This window comes from Diabrotica undecimpunctata, chromosome 9, assembly GCF_040954645.1.
Source record: "Diabrotica undecimpunctata isolate CICGRU chromosome 9, icDiaUnde3, whole genome shotgun sequence".
Classification (NCBI taxonomy): domain Eukaryota; kingdom Metazoa; phylum Arthropoda; class Insecta; order Coleoptera; family Chrysomelidae; genus Diabrotica; species Diabrotica undecimpunctata.
Window position 1 is genome coordinate 20,873,331 of NC_092811.1, and position 20,037 is coordinate 20,893,367.

Genomic DNA, 20,037 nt, shown 5'->3' on the forward strand with positions numbered 1-20,037 from the left:
AAAGTACCCATCAGAAACAACAGACAATCAGAAATCTTTTCAGTGCCATTTCACCACACTAATTATGGTATCAATGAACCAACTACAAGATTGGTCCAGATTGTGCATAGCCTGATAAGACAAATAAATATTTTTGACTCCAAAATTAATCTATTTAAAAAACAAAAAGGTATCTTATAATAAATGATAATAAATGATCTATTTTACATGTCAATACTAGTCTACCCTTGATAGCTGTGTTAAAGATTGTTATAGTTTGTTATTCTGAGATGTTTGATATTTTAAAAATCTATTGTTTTTAAGGTGTAGCTTTATTAAAACTTTTGTAAACGGATTCCGTTAATAAATTAATAAAAGTAAATTTGAAAAAAAAGTGATAACATATGTATTTAATTGTTTATTTTCTAATGCTATGATGAGCAAAATATTGAAATATGTGGGAATATGTTTGGAACACTACACAAAATTTATTCAATATCTACCTTTTTTTTTCATTATAATGTTCACATTGGTCAGTTGGTGAATGAACATATGTAGAATATTAAGGCTCTAATGATAAGAATACATAACAGAAATAACAAGACTAAGGGCTAGAGCAAAAACTGGCATATACTGGATAAGACTAAGAACTAGCAAGGAAACTTATTGCATATATTGGACAATAAATTACAAATATTCTAATATAAGCATTCACCATAGATCATAGATTTGGGAAGTTTAAACATTGGCAATATAAAACTATTATGTACAAAGAAATCCACATGTAGCATAGCTATATGCCTCCATAGCAACAAAATACATACAATACATTTGAAATTCTAAAATATTACAATTACAAATACTTAAGATTGTTAAACAAAGTCAGATCTTTATCAAGATAATAATGCCTGTTAAATCTTGGAAAGATACATAAAAGAACAGCTTTTTAAATTAGTTATCAATAAATGAATCTCCAGGTAAAAACCAAATTGAAGGTCTTATGTCTACCATACAATTTTATAGCCAACAAAACAATAACAAACTATGAGCTCCATAATTATTATTTATAGCAATCAAGCAATTACAAAAAATAACTAGATTGCCTAGAATCTTTGATCAGTTTCCAAATTAAAGCAATTAAGTTTAATTATCTACTTAATATAAGAACAAAATAAATCTAATTTAGAGATGATTTATAAAACTTGTTTTGACTGGTAGTAAAATTTACAAACTAGACTGACTGGCCTATACATAACTATTAAAAATAATCTTACCAGGTTCTAGTTTTATCACTTTTATCGCAGCAAAATCGTTAGTTGAGAGTCTTTTAGCCTGGAAATAGAAAACCGTGAGGATACTATTTGTAGATCTAAAATTATAATAAATACCTTATAAACGTCCCCATAAGTCCCACTCCCTATTCGCTGAATTAATTCGTAGTCATCCTGTGGGTTTCTTCTGGAGATATCCGAGCTCAATACTCCTTGAGCCATTTTTATTCAATTTTGCCTGATTACATTGTATGTACTGTTAATGTTAAAAATGATGAAATTAAAATGTTTACCTGAATTTGACTTTGACAGCAAATGCACTGCAGGCAGACATATTGAAAACAGTGCTGCTAACAGGTTACAGAACAAATAGAATTCCCTGCTTTCGCCACATGTAAATTTTTACAGTGTGCGAAAAGTAGTGAGCTTGTTTGAGGTGTTGGTGTGAAAATTCACTCAAAAACATCTTAAAAAATAGGTCATCATTGTATGTTAAGCCGTAATTAGTACTGATTAATTCACTATCCGGTAAGACCTTATAGATAAGAAACCGATTTTCGATTAATACAGTTGGTAAAAGACGAAGATTGTTACAAGACATAGCCGTGGAAGCGAAACGGAAAAAGGGCTGAAAATATCGAAATAACAATCTGGGTAAGTGAGCGATTTTACCATTCAATTTTAATTTTTGTTTAATAGGTAACATTTGGCCATCACTCTTTTAAAGGAAGTTTACAATTGTTCTTGAATTTCATACTAAACCTATAGATTTTAATACATAATTTAATTTAATTATTTTTTTAAATTGGAGTGTGTATAATTAATAAGCTGATATAAATCCATCCACATTTTTTATTTAATAATTTATCATTTTACCGTGAATTTATCAGAATACCAATTCCTCATGATAATAAGAACAATCTAAATTTATCAGCACGATGAGTGAAAAATAGTTATAAAAGATAGTATTTAGCTATTTATTCGGTTCGCTAATCCCAGTCCCAACTGTCTAGTGAATTTAGTAATTATTTTTTTGCGAAGTTAGTTACTTTTTGACAGACTAGAAGTGGCTGGAAATTATTATACAACCAAGCATACGTGCTCATAGCGTATTTCATTAGAGTATTTCGTCGAACTTTTTCTGCAAACTTATACTAATATTCTATTATTCCTATCAAAAACTAGCTTTGGACGACCCGGGATTTTACCTTTTTTATCTAATTTACTTTAATATGTGGATTATATAACACAATATTGAGTACGTTTTGTGATTATATATATCATTTGAAATATTGCTTATCCAGCATTATTATCATCTTTTAAAAAAATAATAAATTAACTGGAAAATATTAAACGTATTGTCAAGAAACTCAAGCTAAAAAATGCTACCAAAATTTTAAGTTGGTTGCCTACATTTGGCGCATATCAACGATATAAACTAAATAAGCCTAACTATTTTATAAAATATATTTCTTTATATATAATAGAAACTTACTTTCTTTATAAATGCTATAAATTTCTAAGTGAATTTGATTTTTGACGCTATGTCAAACTGAACTGAATGTTAACTGAAATGTTTTTGTTATTAAGAACATTGTAACATTTGCATAATTCGATAAATATATTTTAATGATCAACTTCCCTCAACAGGGCTTCATTTGGAATAACATATTTGGAATAAACCTTTATGCAGTTGGATTGCCTTGTAATTTAACAGCATCCTTACTCATCTAAAAATATTAACTGTTAAAGAACATTTATCATATTTATTTAAGAAAAACTTACCAACGCATTAGCTGATGGAACAAGTGGAAAACTTTGACTATCCATAATAATAAAATTCAAAGTAGAACTAATTAACTAAATAGAACTAACAAAGAATTAAACTAAAATAATAGAATAATAAAACTATATTAACTAAAATAAACAACGGGAATAATACAAATATTTACTACAATATGTTAAATTGTAACAACTCAAATATTCTATTCTAAATATTCGCTCCGTGCGTGACCATGGTAGGGGTACTTTGAAACGATGCCAGCGTGCGTAGCGGCGAAATATGACAAAATTGGCCCTACCTTTTTACGCATAAGTTTTATCAAAAATGTGTGCAAATACATATTGCGTATTTAATTGTGCTAATAATAGCAAAAATAGTAAGTGTAGTTTTTATAGGTTCCCAAAGATTACATATAAATTAGAGAAAAGAAAAAGATGGATCCGTGCTATTAATATGAAAAAGTAAATATCACATAACTTCATTTTTATGCAATTGAAATAGAAACAAATTTAAATAATTTACCTTAAATGATATTTTATTAGGCTTCAAGCTGACTGCAGAGTGCCTGATGACTTTAGCTTTTATATTATAACTTTTACTATTACTGTTTTTAAATATATGCTCTTTCACGTGAAAAACTTGATTTGCCAGTACTAGATTTTTCCCTTTCTTTTCAGTTTGTGGTTGAAAAGATATATTATGATGAATTTTGAGAAACCCAGTTTTTAATACATTTATTTTGTACATAAACTAAAAAAATATAATTAAAAAGTTAATTATTAATAATTGTCAATTCGCATGTATTTAACAATGTCAAACATATGTCATATGTTTAACCTGAAAATTGGTAGGTCCAAAACTGTCAGATGAAGGCGGTAGGTGTCGCGTCAGTCACGCACGGAGCGAATACAGGGAAAATTTTATGGGTTTATTACACACTTCCACTATTTATAATAATTCTTCTTTTTTCAATGGAAGAACTCTGCAATAGTAAGTATATTTGAGCTATTAATACTGAGAGGTAGGAATTTTTGTGTTGTAGGTTTCCGACTATGAATCTGTCAAAATATGCCCGAGCTAAGCGAATGGACCTTATCATCATCATCTAGCCCCAAAAACCCACTGCTGCACATATGCCTCTTCCTCGTGTTTTCAAATCTGTTTATCTTGCGTCACTCATCCAGTTTTTATTTTTTCTTCTTAAATCGTCAGCGCATCGTGTAGATGGTCAACCGACGCTTCTCATGTCTTCCCTTGGTCTCCATTCCAATAACCTCTTTGTCCATCACCCATCCGTCATTCTAGCTATGTGTCATGTCCATCTCCATTTTAGTAGGGCTACCCTTTCGATGACGTCAGTCACCTCGGTTCTTTTCCTGACCTCTTCGTTTTTTAATACGTTTTATAGATATAGTAATAATAAACTACATGTAGATCTGTAGATTTTTTAACGAACTATATTTTTTAAAGTTAGTGGGCATGTTGTCCGCTAGGTGAAACAAATAAAGGGGCAAAAAATGTAAATAGTGTTTGAAATTTCACTTTTTCCCGTGATATTTACATGGAATTTTATGAGAGTGGTTTTTTAAAGTTTAATGTAAGATCATCTCCTTTCCCCAAAATAATTATTTTTTAATTATACGAGTGTATTTTTAAATCATAATTAGATAATACATAGTTTTTGTAATATATCTTAGTTTAACTTGGGTTTTTGGTTTAGAATAATTTTATAAAAATGGTTCGATCATGCAGTACATTAGGTTGTACAACAAGAAATTCTAAAACAGAACATGTATTTCAGCGAGTATCAAAGCCTATTAATTTAAACCCTGCACAGTATGTTACTGGCTTAAGCTAGAGTTTGAAGTAGGTAAAGAATATTATTTGAAAGTTAATGAAACAGAAACTGGCATAGAGCTGCTTCCGGAAGAGTTGAACATTGTGTTGGTAGGAGTAGGGTCGCCGAGTGGGATGAGCGGATCCCGGTAAAAAGTAAGAGCGAGTCCCCGGCAAAAGTGAAGAGTAAACAAAATTTGTTTAATTTTTATAGAAATAAAATTATCAATAATAAATAATAATTAACATTTTAAATATAAAATTTATTAAATTTTGATTATATAGTGAAAATATTTATAATGGAGTTGATTTTTAATATAATTTTGGATATATAATCAATTTACCAAATTATGCTCAACGCGCAAAGGGGCTGGTCCAGTTAACCGATCCTCCTTCATTGTAGATCTCATAGCATTTTTTGTGCAAGAAAGACAACTAAAGATCTTTCCGCTTCTGCCACTGTCATCGGTAATGTGCAAAATATTCTTAACGCTATAACAACTTTAGGAAGTATAAAAATATATAAATTGTTTTCTTAATATTGTCATTATCGTCATCTAAATAGTATGTTAAAATTCCCGCCAGGTTTGAATTTCATTTTTCATTTTTTTCAAAAGTAAATTATCTGCTCCTGTCTTGCTTTTGAGCAAGAGTTTAAATCTAAATGCACCGATAGATTTTCCACTGATGCGGCTGCACTGGTTACTGCGGACTTAGCTAGACCATCTGCATTTTCGTTACCATCTATTCCAACGTGTGACGGTACCCAGAGGAACTCTACTGCCAAATTGTTTTGGTATATACGGTATAAAATTAACTTTATCTGCTGTAATATTGGATAAGGGGGATAAACCCGAGAAATTGATTTCAGACAGCTAAGTGAATCAGATTATTTGGGAAGTTTTTTTCCAGAATAAAGGTTAGACCCTTAATTATGACAAATAGTTCTGCTGTAAAAATACTTCTCTACATCTCCCTGGAGACAATTTATAGATGCAGTGTTCATGTGATGTCAAAAAGCATGCTCCTACTTCATTTATGGTCTTAGAGGCGTCAGTGTATATAAGATGGTAATTTTTGTATTGTGTCAGAAAATGGAGAAAGTGAGTTTAAAAAAAAATGGGGAATAGCTTATTTTTGTTATTGCTTTAAATTTAAGGTTGCAAATCGGAGAAAAAACAACCGAAGCTCAAGGAAAACATAAATTTATTTTACAGGTAGGATAAAAATAGGAGGTAGTTTAATATTAAAATCTAATAAGTATCTATTAGCTCGTTTATGGAAAGGTACAAGATCCCTTTTTCTTTTTTGATATACTTCCTGGAATCTGTTAGCCACAGTGTGATGGGGAGCTGGATTTTTAGTATTTTATAGTTGAAAGACACAATAGAGTTAAGTATTTTCTTCTTAGGTTTAAGAGTGGCTCTATAGCTTCAGAGAGTAGACTGTCCACAGGACTGGTGCAAGTTGGTCCAAGAGCAAGTCTAACGGCTGAACTCTGAAGAGTATCCAAAATTTTGAGCATTGTTTGGTTTGCTGAGTTGTACACAGCGCATACGTAGTCCTGTTTTGATTTAATTCAATCTCTACATAAATTTATGAGTGTTAGAAAAACTGCTCCCCAATTTTTATGTGATACATATTTCATATTTAGTCCAGCTTGGCACGATAGTCTTAGCTAGTGAATGTAAGTCCAGCTTAATTTTGAGTCCAGTTGAATCCCTAGGAAGTTTATTTCTTTTGTATATTCTATTAGAGAGTTGTATAAAAATAGGTTTGGGAAATGTGGATTTAATTTTCATGAAAAATCTATTGCTTTTGTTTTTTTTTTTATGGAAAACTGGAGTTCAATATTGTTAGACCACCATTCTATGGACTTAAGAGCTGCAACAATACGATTATGAGCAGATATGTTTTTATTTCTTGTTACAATTACCAGATAATCAGCGTAAAAAAAGTTTTAATTTTGCCATTATTAATAGCATATTTCCATAAATAAACAATTCTGTATTTCTTGTTTTTCTTAATATTTACTTACTAAATTGTGTTGTAAAATAAATTTAAAAAAGCTGGGCCGATAGATGTGAATGAAAATTGGAAGGTGAAGGACGCTACAAACCGCATTAATACGGTATTCGCAAAAATTAAGAGTACCAGGCCTATATTAATATTTCCATATTGCATAAATGCTCCAAAACGTCGTAACAAATATAAAATTCATTAATCATGCTTACCGTAAAGTCGGGAGACCTTGACTTGCAGGGGTGACTTTCTCCCAAACTATTGAAGTATTGGGATTTTTTTTTGTTTAGTTGTATATTATCAACACAAAATTGTCTTAGATATATATCAGAATATAGACATCATTATATAAAATATTAGTGAGTTCAGTTTCTCGTGTATACTATATAAATAAATTATTTTCGTCCTACTTATCAATTATTCAAATTATAATAGTCGTAAAATTTGTCAGCCAAAATAAATACCCAAATATATTTTTGGTTGTATATAGGCAATGTCTGTTCCACCTTTTCATCTAAAAGAAGATTCGTTTTTTTACGAGTTTTGTTCCATATCGACCTTCGAAGTGCTTTTGTAGTTTGCTTTCCAGGAGCTATTTTTATTTCCATATCTCATAGACATTTACAGCTGCGCTCACTGAATAGTTTACACCGTCATTTTTACGTTGAAATATCGTAAAATCGCAAAAATTTCGCGCATATTGAAAAATATAATAAAAAGGTATTAAACGCCTCAAAAAGGCCTATAATGCATTTGAATGATGCGCAAAAAACCAAGCAATTGCCAAACTCTAAGAAGGTTGGTCACTAAGGCAAGTTGCTGCAGATTTCCATATGAGCATTTGAAAAATCAAACAAAGATAGGATCAATCACTCTATAGCACGGTTGGGTGGTTCAAGAGGGTATAAGATATCCACAGAGCAAAAAAATGAGGTGTTAGTAGATTATCTGAGAGGAGCTCCTTTTGCTACAAATCAAAAAGCAAGCGAAGAGACAGCTTTTCAGAGCAGCATTCGCACTGAACGTAGAAAGATTAAGGAAAGTGAATTGATAAATGATGCAGCTGCAAGGAAACCTTTTTTGACTGAGGATCACAAGAGGAGAAAAGTTGCATTTTGTAATGAATTCATAAACCGTGAAGACAACTTTTGGTCCGTTGGATTTTCCGATGAAAAAGTGTTTAAACCATATAACAATGGTCGAATAAGAGTTTATAGGCCGAGACATCATAAGTTTGAAGAACGGTATACTCATCATTTAAGAAATAGTGGAGGATTCTCGGTCAACGAATGGGAATGGAAAAGTGCTGAAGGCACGGGCGTTTGTTCTCGTATAGAAGAAAAATCAACAGTATTATAATAAAAACATATTCTGGAAAACACAATGTCATCAGTGATCTAGAGATTCCCTAATAACAACTTCATCTTTTAACATGACAATTACCCACTGACAAGTGGGAATAAACTCATGTTAATGATCTTCCGTGGCCTTCCCGGCGTCCAGACCTTAGCCTGATCGAACATGTGTGGACAGAGTTGACAAATAAATTAAATGAAATAAACCTCAGGCCACGGAATTGAACTAATGAAATTCATTGAGCAGGCATGTGAGGAGTTTGTTGAATATAACATGAGGAGATTGGTGCTATCTATTCACAAAAGATTGCAAAGTTGTATTGACAATAATGTGACGTCCACCAAATATTAATTGTGTTACTGTTTATCATTATTTAATATTAAATATATATAAAATGGATATTTTTAACCCAGATTTACTTATTTTGGTTATTAAGAACATTCCATTTGATTCAAAAACACTTTCTATAATTTCCATTTTGTTACATTTTGTAACAATTTTATTTTGATTTTTTAATTTTATTCAACCTATTCTGGGTCCGCTACCGGTAATTAACGTCACTTTGCCGTAAAATGTGCGTAAACAAGGTAAAAATTCAAAAAATCGGTAACTAGATATGTAAGGGTGTAAACTATTCAATGGCCGCAACCGTAGCTACCAACTGTATGTACTACAGATCCTAAATACTTAAACGTCTGGCAACTTTTGATAATATACACATGTATTCCGTCTTATTCGTTTATCTTTAGGCCCATGATTCGTACTTTTCTTTTAAATTTTTTATCATATATTCCATGTCCTCTTTTTCTTTGCAAAAATGACCTGATTTTCTGCGAAAAGTAGTGAGTACATTTGCTTGTATTGGTATGCCCATCGTTCTGCACTTTCTATACCACCTTTTTAATATTTGGTCTATTATTGTATTAAAAATTGTAGGTGGTAGGGCTACATCCTTGTTTGAAACGTTTTGTTACAGCGATTAATAATTTGTTATCTATATTTATTTCTGCTTTTATCGCTTCATATAATATTTGCCATATTTATCCATTTATCTCCGACGTACACTGTCATACGCTTTTTCCAAATCTATGGTCATTTGTGTTTCAATGTTTTTATTGACTTTCCCCATGATAAATATATTGTTGAGGCATGATCTGGCTTTCCGGAATCCAGGATTGTTTTATCTTTTATTACTACTGAAAAGATTCTTGCAATTTTATCCCTTCGTGACAATTACAGAGGCATTGCCGTGACAAACTCGATCAGTAGAATATACGGAAAACTAATTAAAAACAGAATTGAAAGCGAATATAAAGACTTAGAGGCTGAGGAACAGGCAGGATTTAGGGCAGGTAGATCTACTGTTGACCAATTTGTTTTGCATTACACAGATTATTGAAAAGAAAATAGCCGTTAATCAAGAAGTACCTACATTTATTGTATGTAGACCTACGAAAGGCTTATGATAGCGTACCACATTATAAATTATGGGAAGCGTAAGAGAAAACAAACATAAGCATGAATTTAATAAATGCGACGAAGGAACTGTACGCTAATGCTATTTCAAAGGTAAAGGTTGGAAATAATCTGTCAAATGGATTCCAAATGAATAATGGCCTTAAACAAGGCTGCTGTCTCTCCCCCACATTATTTAAAATTTATCTAGAACAAGCTCTAAAAGTGTGGAAGCGCAAATGTAGAAATATGGGAATGCCGATTAAAACCAATAGCATATACACTTTGTCATTTGCAGATGATCAACTAGTGATAGCACAAGATTATGAAGATATTGAGTATATGACTCGAAAATTAATCGAGGAGTATAAAAAATGGGGACTTGAAATCAATATCCAAAAAACCGAGTATATGTGTATCGGCGGGAAACAACAGGACCTCATATTGGAAGATGGAGAAGTTATCAAACATTGCAACACATATAAATATTTAGGTATGATCATCACAAAAGAAGGCAACGTAGACAACACAATTGAGGAGAAAAAAAAACCAAGCAAGAAAAGCAATTTCCATTCTCAGTAGTATCCTTTGGGATCAATCAATCTCTAATAATAACAAGCACAAGATATATAACACAATCATTAAAACTATAATTACTACAGTAGTGAAGTATGGCAAATAAAGGAAAGATAGAAGAGAAAACTTGGGGCAACGGAAATGGATTTCTGGAGAAGTTCAGCTGGAAAATCTAGACTGGAAAGAGTAACGAACAACAGAATAAGAGAAATTATGAAAGTAAAACAAACAATAGTAGACGATATTGGTGCCCAACAACTCAGATGGTACAGTCATGTACAGAGAATGTCTGAAGAACGTCTCCCAAAAAAGTCTTAATGTGAACCCCCACGGTAGAAAAAAAAAGAGGAAGACCCCGCCTTAGTTGGAGAGAAGGCATCAATACAGAATTGGAAGACAGACATAGAAGAAGACTTATGGATGAATCGAGAGGAGTGGCAACTGGGTATCGGAAGCCGTAGGAGAACGCTTTAAACCGATCTATATGTATGAATTAAAAATATTTGCGGCCACTTTTTGACTCTCAACCTATATCAATGTATTCTCCTTATTTTAAATGTGTAAACATGTGAGTTTGATTAACTACTATTAAATTTGATAAAACAAATTATTCTCTAAATCCTTAATTTAAAAATAACATAAAGCAAATAACAGTATATAACATATTTATTTAAATTTATTTTAAAATCTATATACAAATAAAAAGCGTTAAAAAATACATTAACTTCGAATATATAATACATCTTTTGTATAAATATCGTTCTTTACAAAACAAATAAAATAATGCATATTTAACAAATACTTTCTTCACCTTCAGCTGTTATCTTTCAGAACATCTTTGAGTATGGAGCTAGAATTTCTATTTTGAGCAAAATCGGAGAATGTCGGTAGCACTATTTCACTAAGCACAATGGGCGTTTGCTTCGGAGTGGCGGATCTGCTGTTCGTCGTTTTTGTCGAAGAATTAGATTGTGTAGGTGTGGTAGCATCAAGCAAACTAGGTACCACTCGCGGCTTTGATTCGTTTTCTAAAAACTGAATAAAAGCTCTCGACAAAGACTCTTCGGTCATTTTGTTTTGATCTGGATTTGGCGCCAACAAAGACGAAAGCCACCCTTGTTGCGGTTTGTTTAGCTTGACTTTATCGTGATCTTGTTGGTTGAAGTCCAATACCGTGGCGATGATTTTCAGAATTTGAGTTTGGTCTCTGTTTAGGTTATTGTTTGTGGTGACAAAGCCAAGAATGAGGTTCTTTATCAGAAGCTTGTCTACTTTACCATCTGTGCTACTCAAGGCATTACTGAGTTCTTCTTCTTTTTTCGAAAGCTTTGTTTGTAGCTGTGATACTGAAACAGAAAAACATAAAAATGTATTAGTTGGGAGTTTTCAATAAACATTAAACATTGAAGAAAAATATGCAGATATTCAATTTATAGCAGTGGATAAGGCAACTACTGCAAAAATTACAAGAAATAAAAAAACTATATTATGAAAAGTTAACGAAGAATACAGTTCTAAACCCATACGAAAATTGTACAAGTGATACTGAATCACTATAAACATTAAGATAAATGTGGCCTGCAATACCCGAGTACTACTTCGCTCTTTAGAAAAGCCGAGGATAAAGGTCTTCCTAGTATTCGTCTCAAATTTTGAACATGTGTAAATACGAAATGATGGTGAATATCCTAAGAAACTATAGAGTAAATGGAAACTACATAACGCATACGAAATCAGTAATGACATAACAAGGAATTCATTAGGGGGAGCGTTCTATCAACGTTACTGTTCAAATATTATATCCGAAGCAGATCTTATTAGGGACGATATTAAAATGAGATAGTATACAATAACTACACACTTTATTACAAATTTACGCAAATGAGCGACGAGCAATGACTCACTTTTAGAAAAAGGCCAAGTTTTATGATAAGATTATAAGCAAGTCGAACATCCAACACACTATACTAAATGCCAATAATGAGGTTATCGAACGAGTACCACGTTGGAAATTGTATGTACTATTCAACTATTTTTAGTGCGGTTTTCGGCTCTTCGAAATGGGGTAGCTATCCTTTATGTTCCTTAGCCAAGAATGTGGTTTTCTTACCGGGATTCGGCGCCCCTGTATATTTCCTTACAAAATTAGTTTCGGAATGCATTATTTGCTTCCTCTAAAGACATGACCATGACCAAGGTAGGAAATTTTTTTCTCTGCAGTGTTCTAACACAGAAAAATTGAAAAATTCTTTAACAAAAAAAAAAACAAAATGGCGTAGATTTAAAAAATTTACCTTTTTTCGACTTTTTTCAGTCACAAAAATTTTATTACTATGTATTATTTTTTGGTCAAATTGCGGAGAGAAAATCAATACAAACAAAATGGATCAAGGTTTATTAAAATCGATTGACTAGATCTATGTACCAGGGATTTAAAACTGGAACTAAGAGTTAGGTTGGCGAGGTGCTATGTTTTTTCGACTTTATTTTATGAAATGGAATCTTGGAACTTGAATGCGACATCAATGAAAAAACTGGAATCATTTGAGCTGTGGGTGTACAGAAGAATTCTGAAAATATCATGGACAGGGCACGTCACAAACAAAGAGGTTCTGGGAAGGATGAACAAAGAAATGGAAATTTTAAATTCAATAAAAACAAGAAAGTTAGAATATCTCGGACATATTACACGTGGAGAGAAATACACCTTGCTCCAACTGATTATGCAGCGAAAGATCCAAGGAAAGAGAAGCATAGGGAGGCGTAGAATGTCATGGCTGCGCAACCTGAGAGAGTGGTACGGATGTACATCAAATGAACTTTTCAGAGCAGCCGTCTCAAAAGTCCGAATAGCTGTGATGATTGCCGACCTCCGCCGCGGAGATGGCTCTTGAAGAAGAAGAAGATCTATAGATTAACTGTCAACCAATTTTAAAAACGTAGTTTTTCTAAAAATCTCTGGATCTAGTAGATCGATTTTAATAAACATTAACGCATTTTGTTTGTTTTGATTTTTTCTATATTTTACCATAATTTAACAAAAAAATAATAAAATTTTTGTAACTGAAAAAAATCGAAAAGGTCAATTTTTGAACTTGAACATATTTCAAAAGTCCGCCATTTTGTTATTTTTTATAGAATTTTCAATTTTTCTAGTAAACTATCAAGTGTAGGCACTTCTTTTTTAAAACTCATCTCGAATTTTATATTTCAGATTTGTCGTTCCAGAGATTAATTGTCCGCCATAGAGCAGTAATTTTTGGACGAAAAACTTTTGGCGCCATCTTTAAAATACAGGAAACATGGAAAAAAGACTTTAATTGCACCTTCAGGCAATATTTAGTCTTGAAGTACTCATTTTCAAACATTGAAGTTATCTGTGGATATATTCTTGTTGATTGCTATTTCCACCGTTTTGTTATAGTCCAATTAAGTTCTTATAAGATGCTGATATCTTTGGAGCCTATTCCAATCTCTAGTAACAGTTACCTTTATCGAAGATTCTGATAATTTTGATAATCTATATTCTTGCTGTGTGACCAACTTCCGCATGTAAATTTTATTACCAGGATTCTTTCGATTCTTGATTGTTCGCAGAGTTTGCTAAACCTCAGACTCAGAATTTCTAGGTCAGATCATCCTTCCCAGTTAACAGGTTATCTGGCTTATCTGTGACTTTCAAAGGGCAATTTAGCATAGCTTTTCCGGGCACAAAAATTCACATATCTAGTTTAGACATTTAATAAAGACTGGGATCATTCACAGGAAATATAATGTAGCATCAATAGAGCCAGAGTCGCATTCTTTATAATGAAGAACATGCTGTGTTGCAAAGATCTAAGCTTACGATTTAAGAAATGCCTAGTGTTCTGTTTTATTGTGCGGTGTTGAAGTGTGGACCATATCAGGTGCTAAGGAGAAGAGAATACGAATATTTGAACTCTGGATTTATAGAAGAAATCTTTAAAAATCCCATCAACTATTACGATCGAATTACATTAAACGCGATAGAATATCTTGGGAATATATGAAACGAAGAGAAGTACAGTTACTCCAGGATTTTATCCAAGGAAAGATTGACAAGAGAGCTTCTGGACGAAGATTCTCAGGGCTTACTAACTTAAGAAACTGGTTTGAAACATGTCAAACAAATTAAATAGCAGTGCAACGTAATGTATCAACACTGAGGATTGGCAACGTCCAAAACGAAAAACTAATACAACCTACCAGAGGAAAGGTCAAATCCAGAAATAACGAATGAACTAGTGGTACTTACTGCAAATTTTAAAACCCACAAAAGCTGGAAAAATTGAGAAAAATCATAAAGAAGCGATCAATTCAGTGAAATGCCTAGCAATACTAGTAAATAGTAAAAAAACATCGATGTCATACAAATATATAATGTTCGAAGGACCATTTCATTCACCCTTTCAGGACCAAAGACGTTTGTACTGTAAAAATTTGTTGAGTTTGTCAAAGTAAAATAAAGCAACAGTAACTTATAAATCACCGAATGTCAAATGAATTAAACTCCGAATTGTAGCTTCCTACATCCCTTCAATAAGCATTTGTGGTGAACACCAAACGTGGTATCAATTAGGTAGTCCCACCAAAAAGGGGTACAACAACAAAAGCCAAAGAAGAAGATACAACGTTACAAAGCATTGAAATGTAATGAACGCTCTAGTAAAATGAAGAGCACAAACATAAACTAAAAATAAATTCACAGAAAACAAAAGGAATGGTTATTACACGCAAACTAAATCACATCAGTAAAAACCTATCCCGGGGCTGACGCTCAATCGGATCACAACCCAGTGGTGGGTAAACTGGGAATCAAACTAAAACGTATAGAAGGGAAGCCTAACAAAACCAAGATAAACATTAGGAAATTAAAGGATTCCAACATTAAACAACAAGTACAGGAATCCTTAAGAAGAAACATTGGAAACGTGAGTGAACTTGAGGGAAGAAATAAAAAGAGCTGTTGAAATGACAAACAAGACACTTCTGTTACAGGAGCGCGTAAAGAAGAAAGAATGGATGACGGATGAAATCCTTGATATGATGGAAGAAAGAAGACAACACAAATGCAAAAATCAAGTGAAGTATCAAGAAATAAGTCACAATATAAAAACAAAGATAAAGGAAGCGAAGGAACGCTGGCTGAAGGAGAAATGCGATGAAATCGAAGAGTGCGACAGAAGATATGACTACCACAACATGCACAAAAAGATCAAAGAATTATCAACTAAAAAGAAAACCAATAATCCCCACCAGACACTAATAGACGCAGACGGTAACCTTATATCAGACGACTTGAAGCTCATTGACACATGGAAAGATTACGTAGAACGACTTTTTAACGATAAACGCAGAGCGACAGTGGACCAAGATGACGACATGACTGGACCCGAAATACTAAGGTCTGCAGTGGAAAAATCCATTTCATCGCTAAAAAACGACAAAACACCAGGTCCCGACAACATACAGGGCGAGATCATAAAACTCCTATGCGAAACGGATGACCACTTCCTCGATTTTCTGACAGGCCTTTTTAACACCTTTTACGACAAATGGGAGATTCCGGAGGAATGGCTTCGATCAACCTTTGTAGCCATACCTAAAACACCAAGTGCAAAACACTGTGATCAACACCGCTTAATAAGCTTGATAAATCACATTACCAAAGTTTTCACCAAAATCATACACAATAGAATATATAACAAATGCGAAGCAAATATATCGGAGTCACAGTTCGGATTCCGAAGCGCATTGGGCACAAGAGAGGCGATCTTCAGTCTGCAAGTTTTAATTCAAAGATGCAGAGACATGCATAAGGACGTCCACTTGTGCTTCATCGACTTCTCCAAGGCGTTTGACAAGGTCAAACATGATAAACTCATGGAAATGCTCAGGAAGATGCATATTGATGGCAAGGATCTGCGCATAATAACCAGTCTCTATTGGAACCAAAGTGCTGAGATAAAGATGGGCAACTTACACAGTGGGAAGATAAATATTAAAAAGGGTGTACGACAGGGATGCGTCCTCTCGTCGCTCCTGTTCAATATATACTCTGAACAAATCTTCAGAGAAGCACTGGGAGAAGTTTCGGAGGGTATCAAAGTAAACGGAGAGGTAATCAATAATATTAGATATGCTGACGACACAGTTATTATCGCAAATGACTGCAACGAGCTTCAAAGACTCATGCAAAGCATACACACAGCAAGTCAAGAATATGGTTTAGAACTCAATACAACCAAAACTAAATGCTTGCTCATCAGCAGAACACAACAACCTCCGATGCAATTGACATTAAACAACCGAAAAATAGAACAAGTGGAGACAACACATACCTTGGAACCACAGTCAACACAAAATGGGACCAGTCAACAGAAATAAAATCACGAATTGAAAAAGCGCGAAACGCGTTCAACAATATGAAAAAGTGGTTCACAAGCAAAATCTCAATGGAACTAAAATTAAGACTGGTCAAGTGTTATGTCTTCCCGGTCTTGTTCTATGGAGCAGAGGCATGGACCACAACGGAAGCCACCCTGAAGAAACTAGAATCCTTTGAGCTGTGGATATATCGCCGTATTCTTCGGATATCCTGGACAGACCACATCACTAACGTGGAAGTAATGCAGAGAATAGGCAAAAGCAAAGAAATAATCTTCACCGTAAAGAAACGGAAGCTTGAGTACTTCGGACATGTCATGAGGCATACTAAGTACCGGCTGCTACAGTTAATAGTCCAAGGAAGAATCGACAGTAAGAGGGGACCGAGAAGAAGACGACACTCATGGATGCATAACCTGCGACAATGGTTCGGACTAACATCGACCGAACTGTTCAGAGGTGCCGTAAATAAAGTCAAAATAGCCTTGTTAATAGCCAACGTCCGAAACGGATAGGGCAAAGGAAGAAGAAATCACCAGAATGACATATTTCTACACAAGCTAATAAACAGTCAAGTTTCACTACATTGGCTACTGGATAACGACGTATCCTGACCATGAGGTAGAAATATGAATGAAAAAACTCACAACCCTTACCATTGGATTTTCGATTTCAGTTCCTAATCTTATATTTTTTCTGTACTATCTGCAGTCGAAACAACAAAACAGAGAACGGGTAAAAGTGTTGTCACAAGCGAAAGAAAAATAAAGGAATAGGAAAGTACAGGCCGGAAAGAAAAAAAAATGGCACCTAGTTAAAAAATATAAGAGATTGGCATGGGCACATAAGTATTCATTGTTAAAAACCGTGTACAAGACAAGAACAATTTGCGGCAATGATTAAAGTTCTTCTGTAAGTAAGGCCAACCTTACTTAAAGAAGAGAAGGGATAATAAAACGCCAAAATACTTGTCTTTTATCATTGGAATAATGCACTTGATCTAGCAGCTGCGTTTCTTGACACTTTTATACAAACCGAGATTTACCATTTTCCAATGGACATTTTTCATGTGAAATAAACTGGTCAATATGAAAATAATATAAATATCTAAATAAAAATAATGGTGTAAATATTATTAATAGTATAAAAAAATAAAACAAAACATACGGTTTTCAGGTTGCATTAAAAGCCAGAAAACAAGTGTTACCCAGGAACAGGTAGTTTCACAACTCTACCAGTACCTGATGTAATACTCATCCCCTACGCTTTGCTGAATTCATGATCATGCCTCACATGCAGCATTCACAAACGAACTGCAAAATGAATAAAACAATACATCATAAAAATAAAAATAATAAAGGTCAACTAAAATATAAAAGTTTCAATTTTACTAGAACAATATTTATTACGAATTAGTTTTACAAGGTGCATATTGAGATTAACACTGGTGCAGTATAGAGATGGGCAGATCCGATACAGTGAGTCGAATTAATCTGAATCTCAAAATTTCAGTCTTTGGTGATAACAAGCTCGGCGTTTTATTTTCTCGGCATTATTTCTCGCATAAATAATTTTTATTTGTGGCAAACTATAATTTTCCATAAAATTTTCTAATTTTTTGGTTGGTGGAATATGAATTACTGCAAAAAAGATCTCAAGGGCGCAGAAGGACATCGTGGTTGAAGAACATCAGACAGTGGGCAGGAATGACTACCATACATCTATTTAGAGCAGCTGTCAACAAAGTTGTATGGACCAACGTGATTGCCAACATCCACAGAGGATAGGCACCAAAAGAAGAAGAAGGAATATGAACCTTCCATCTCTACCAATATATAGGAACAAACTTATTTATTAACTAAAGACTGACTATTGTTGCAGAATCGTTTGCATAGTTCACTAGTACATAAATACTCACTTCTTGTATCTCTGACAGAAGTTTTAACTATATAATTCATATTTCAGATATTGTTATAGGTCAGACTGTTTTCTTATTCTCAATTAGCGTTGATCTTACTGATATTTTTTGAAAATATCAGTGTATTATGACCAGAAAGCATTAAAATTCTATTCTTTGGTCACAGTACATGTTTTTCTCTAGACTAAAAGCTCACCAAGCAGTGGAAGGATGAAAACAGACTATCAGTGGTTTCTTCTTTGTTATATTAGATGCATTAGGGCATTTGTGTATATTTCGTTGCTGCAGAGGAGGTAGCAAAGAAGACATTCTGTATATGTTCGTAAAACAGCTACTTTCAAATTTGGCTGTTATTTCAATTATATATGGTATTTTTTGTGTTGAACACGTAAAGGCAGCTGTGGTCACTGCATATATATCTGCGACACCCCTTTATGCATGTCTTAAATTGATCTCTCAATGGTTTCACGAAAGGCAAGATCAAATATAGATGTTTTATAGATGTTTTTTGAAAGATCAGTACCTACTTGAAAAGTATTTGGCAGGATTCTTGGACCAAATTTAACTCTACTAAGCGGATCTGCTAAGTACCAAAAGACCTATCTTAAAATACAAAAAATACACGTCACTGTGTGTCTTATATATCAAAATACAATTGATGACGAAGATGATCTCAATACACACCTTGACCAAATTCCTTTTTCACGATGAAACCTTAAAATATCAAGTAACTATAACTAAAAAAAAACTGAAAAACTTTACATTATCAATAACAACTTTAGAAGCAAATACATATTCAACCTTAGATAAAATAAAAATATTGACATAACAAAATAATGGTAGTACTAAATGTGTAGAAAACGTTACCTATGATATTGAATATATTATGTTCAAATCCATTTATCATATTAGATGAACTTGTTAATTTGAACAACTGAAAGTATGGCAAAAATATCGATGTACTTACTACTATGAAGAATGATATATAATAATATAATATTACCAATAATTAATAATTTACTACAAAAAAAAATCAAAATTTTATCACTAGATATCATTCACTAACTATAAAATAATGCATAAAGAAATCTGTAGCATGATAAATGAAAACTGTTAGACCACAATTGTTATTAAACACTATAGCAATATGGTTAAAATATTCTAAAATATGTGGTTAGTGTAACCCAAAAAGCTTCCAGACACAAACAATATGCTATTCGTTTCAGTGACCCATTTAGTAAAATTTGATGTACTAAACAGGTAATTGAACATAGTAGTTCAAATGCGAAATATACTAGAGAACATAGAAATAAAATATTCATTTAACCCATTGGTCATTTAATTAGGCAGTTAATTAAAAAATTGAATGATTGAAATCAGAGTATAAGAATAAATCGTTTTAAACCAACAATTTAGAGGAATGAGCCTAACTA

General features: G+C 33.0%; 3 protein-coding genes across 17 annotated transcripts in view; 1 reads left to right on the plus strand and 2 right to left on the minus strand.

Moving 5' to 3' along the window:
* hppy (MAP4K3-like protein hppy) overlaps nt 1-1,560 on the minus strand; it is an 86,981-nt gene extending 85,421 nt beyond the window's left edge. For 5 of the 12 annotated variants that reach the window (XM_072542906.1, XM_072542904.1, XM_072542905.1 and 2 more), the window contains exons 1-2: nt 1,368-1,557; nt 1,254-1,311 (exon numbers count right to left, since the gene is read on the minus strand). In XM_072542906.1, coding sequence (XP_072399007.1) covers nt 1,254-1,311; nt 1,368-1,472 — 163 coding nt within the window. In that variant the 5' untranslated portion in view covers nt 1,473-1,557. Of the gene's footprint in view, nt 1-1,253; nt 1,312-1,367 lie in introns of all 12 variants that reach the window. The other 7 variants (XM_072542901.1, XM_072542898.1, XM_072542900.1 and 4 more) reach the window with 4 other exon arrangements.
* LOC140449647 (guanylate kinase) overlaps nt 1-20,037 on the plus strand; it is a 202,127-nt gene that overhangs the window by 91,817 nt on the left and 90,273 nt on the right. The window contains exon 1 of one of the 2 annotated variants that reach the window (XM_072542911.1): nt 1,764-1,904. The exons of the other annotated variant lie outside the window; for it this stretch is intronic. The gene's annotated coding sequence lies outside the window, so the exon portion shown is untranslated. Of the gene's footprint in view, nt 1-1,763; nt 1,905-20,037 lie in introns of those variants that run through there. 2 annotated transcript variants of the gene reach the window in all.
* Nucleotides 10,927-20,037, minus strand: part of LOC140449644 (uncharacterized) — a 197,524-nt gene continuing 188,413 nt past the window's right edge. For all 3 annotated transcript variants that reach the window (XM_072542891.1, XM_072542893.1, XM_072542894.1), the window contains one exon: nt 10,927-11,624. In XM_072542891.1, coding sequence (XP_072398992.1) covers nt 11,092-11,624 — 533 coding nt within the window. In that variant the 3' untranslated portion in view covers nt 10,927-11,091. The remainder of the gene's footprint in view (nt 11,625-20,037) is intronic.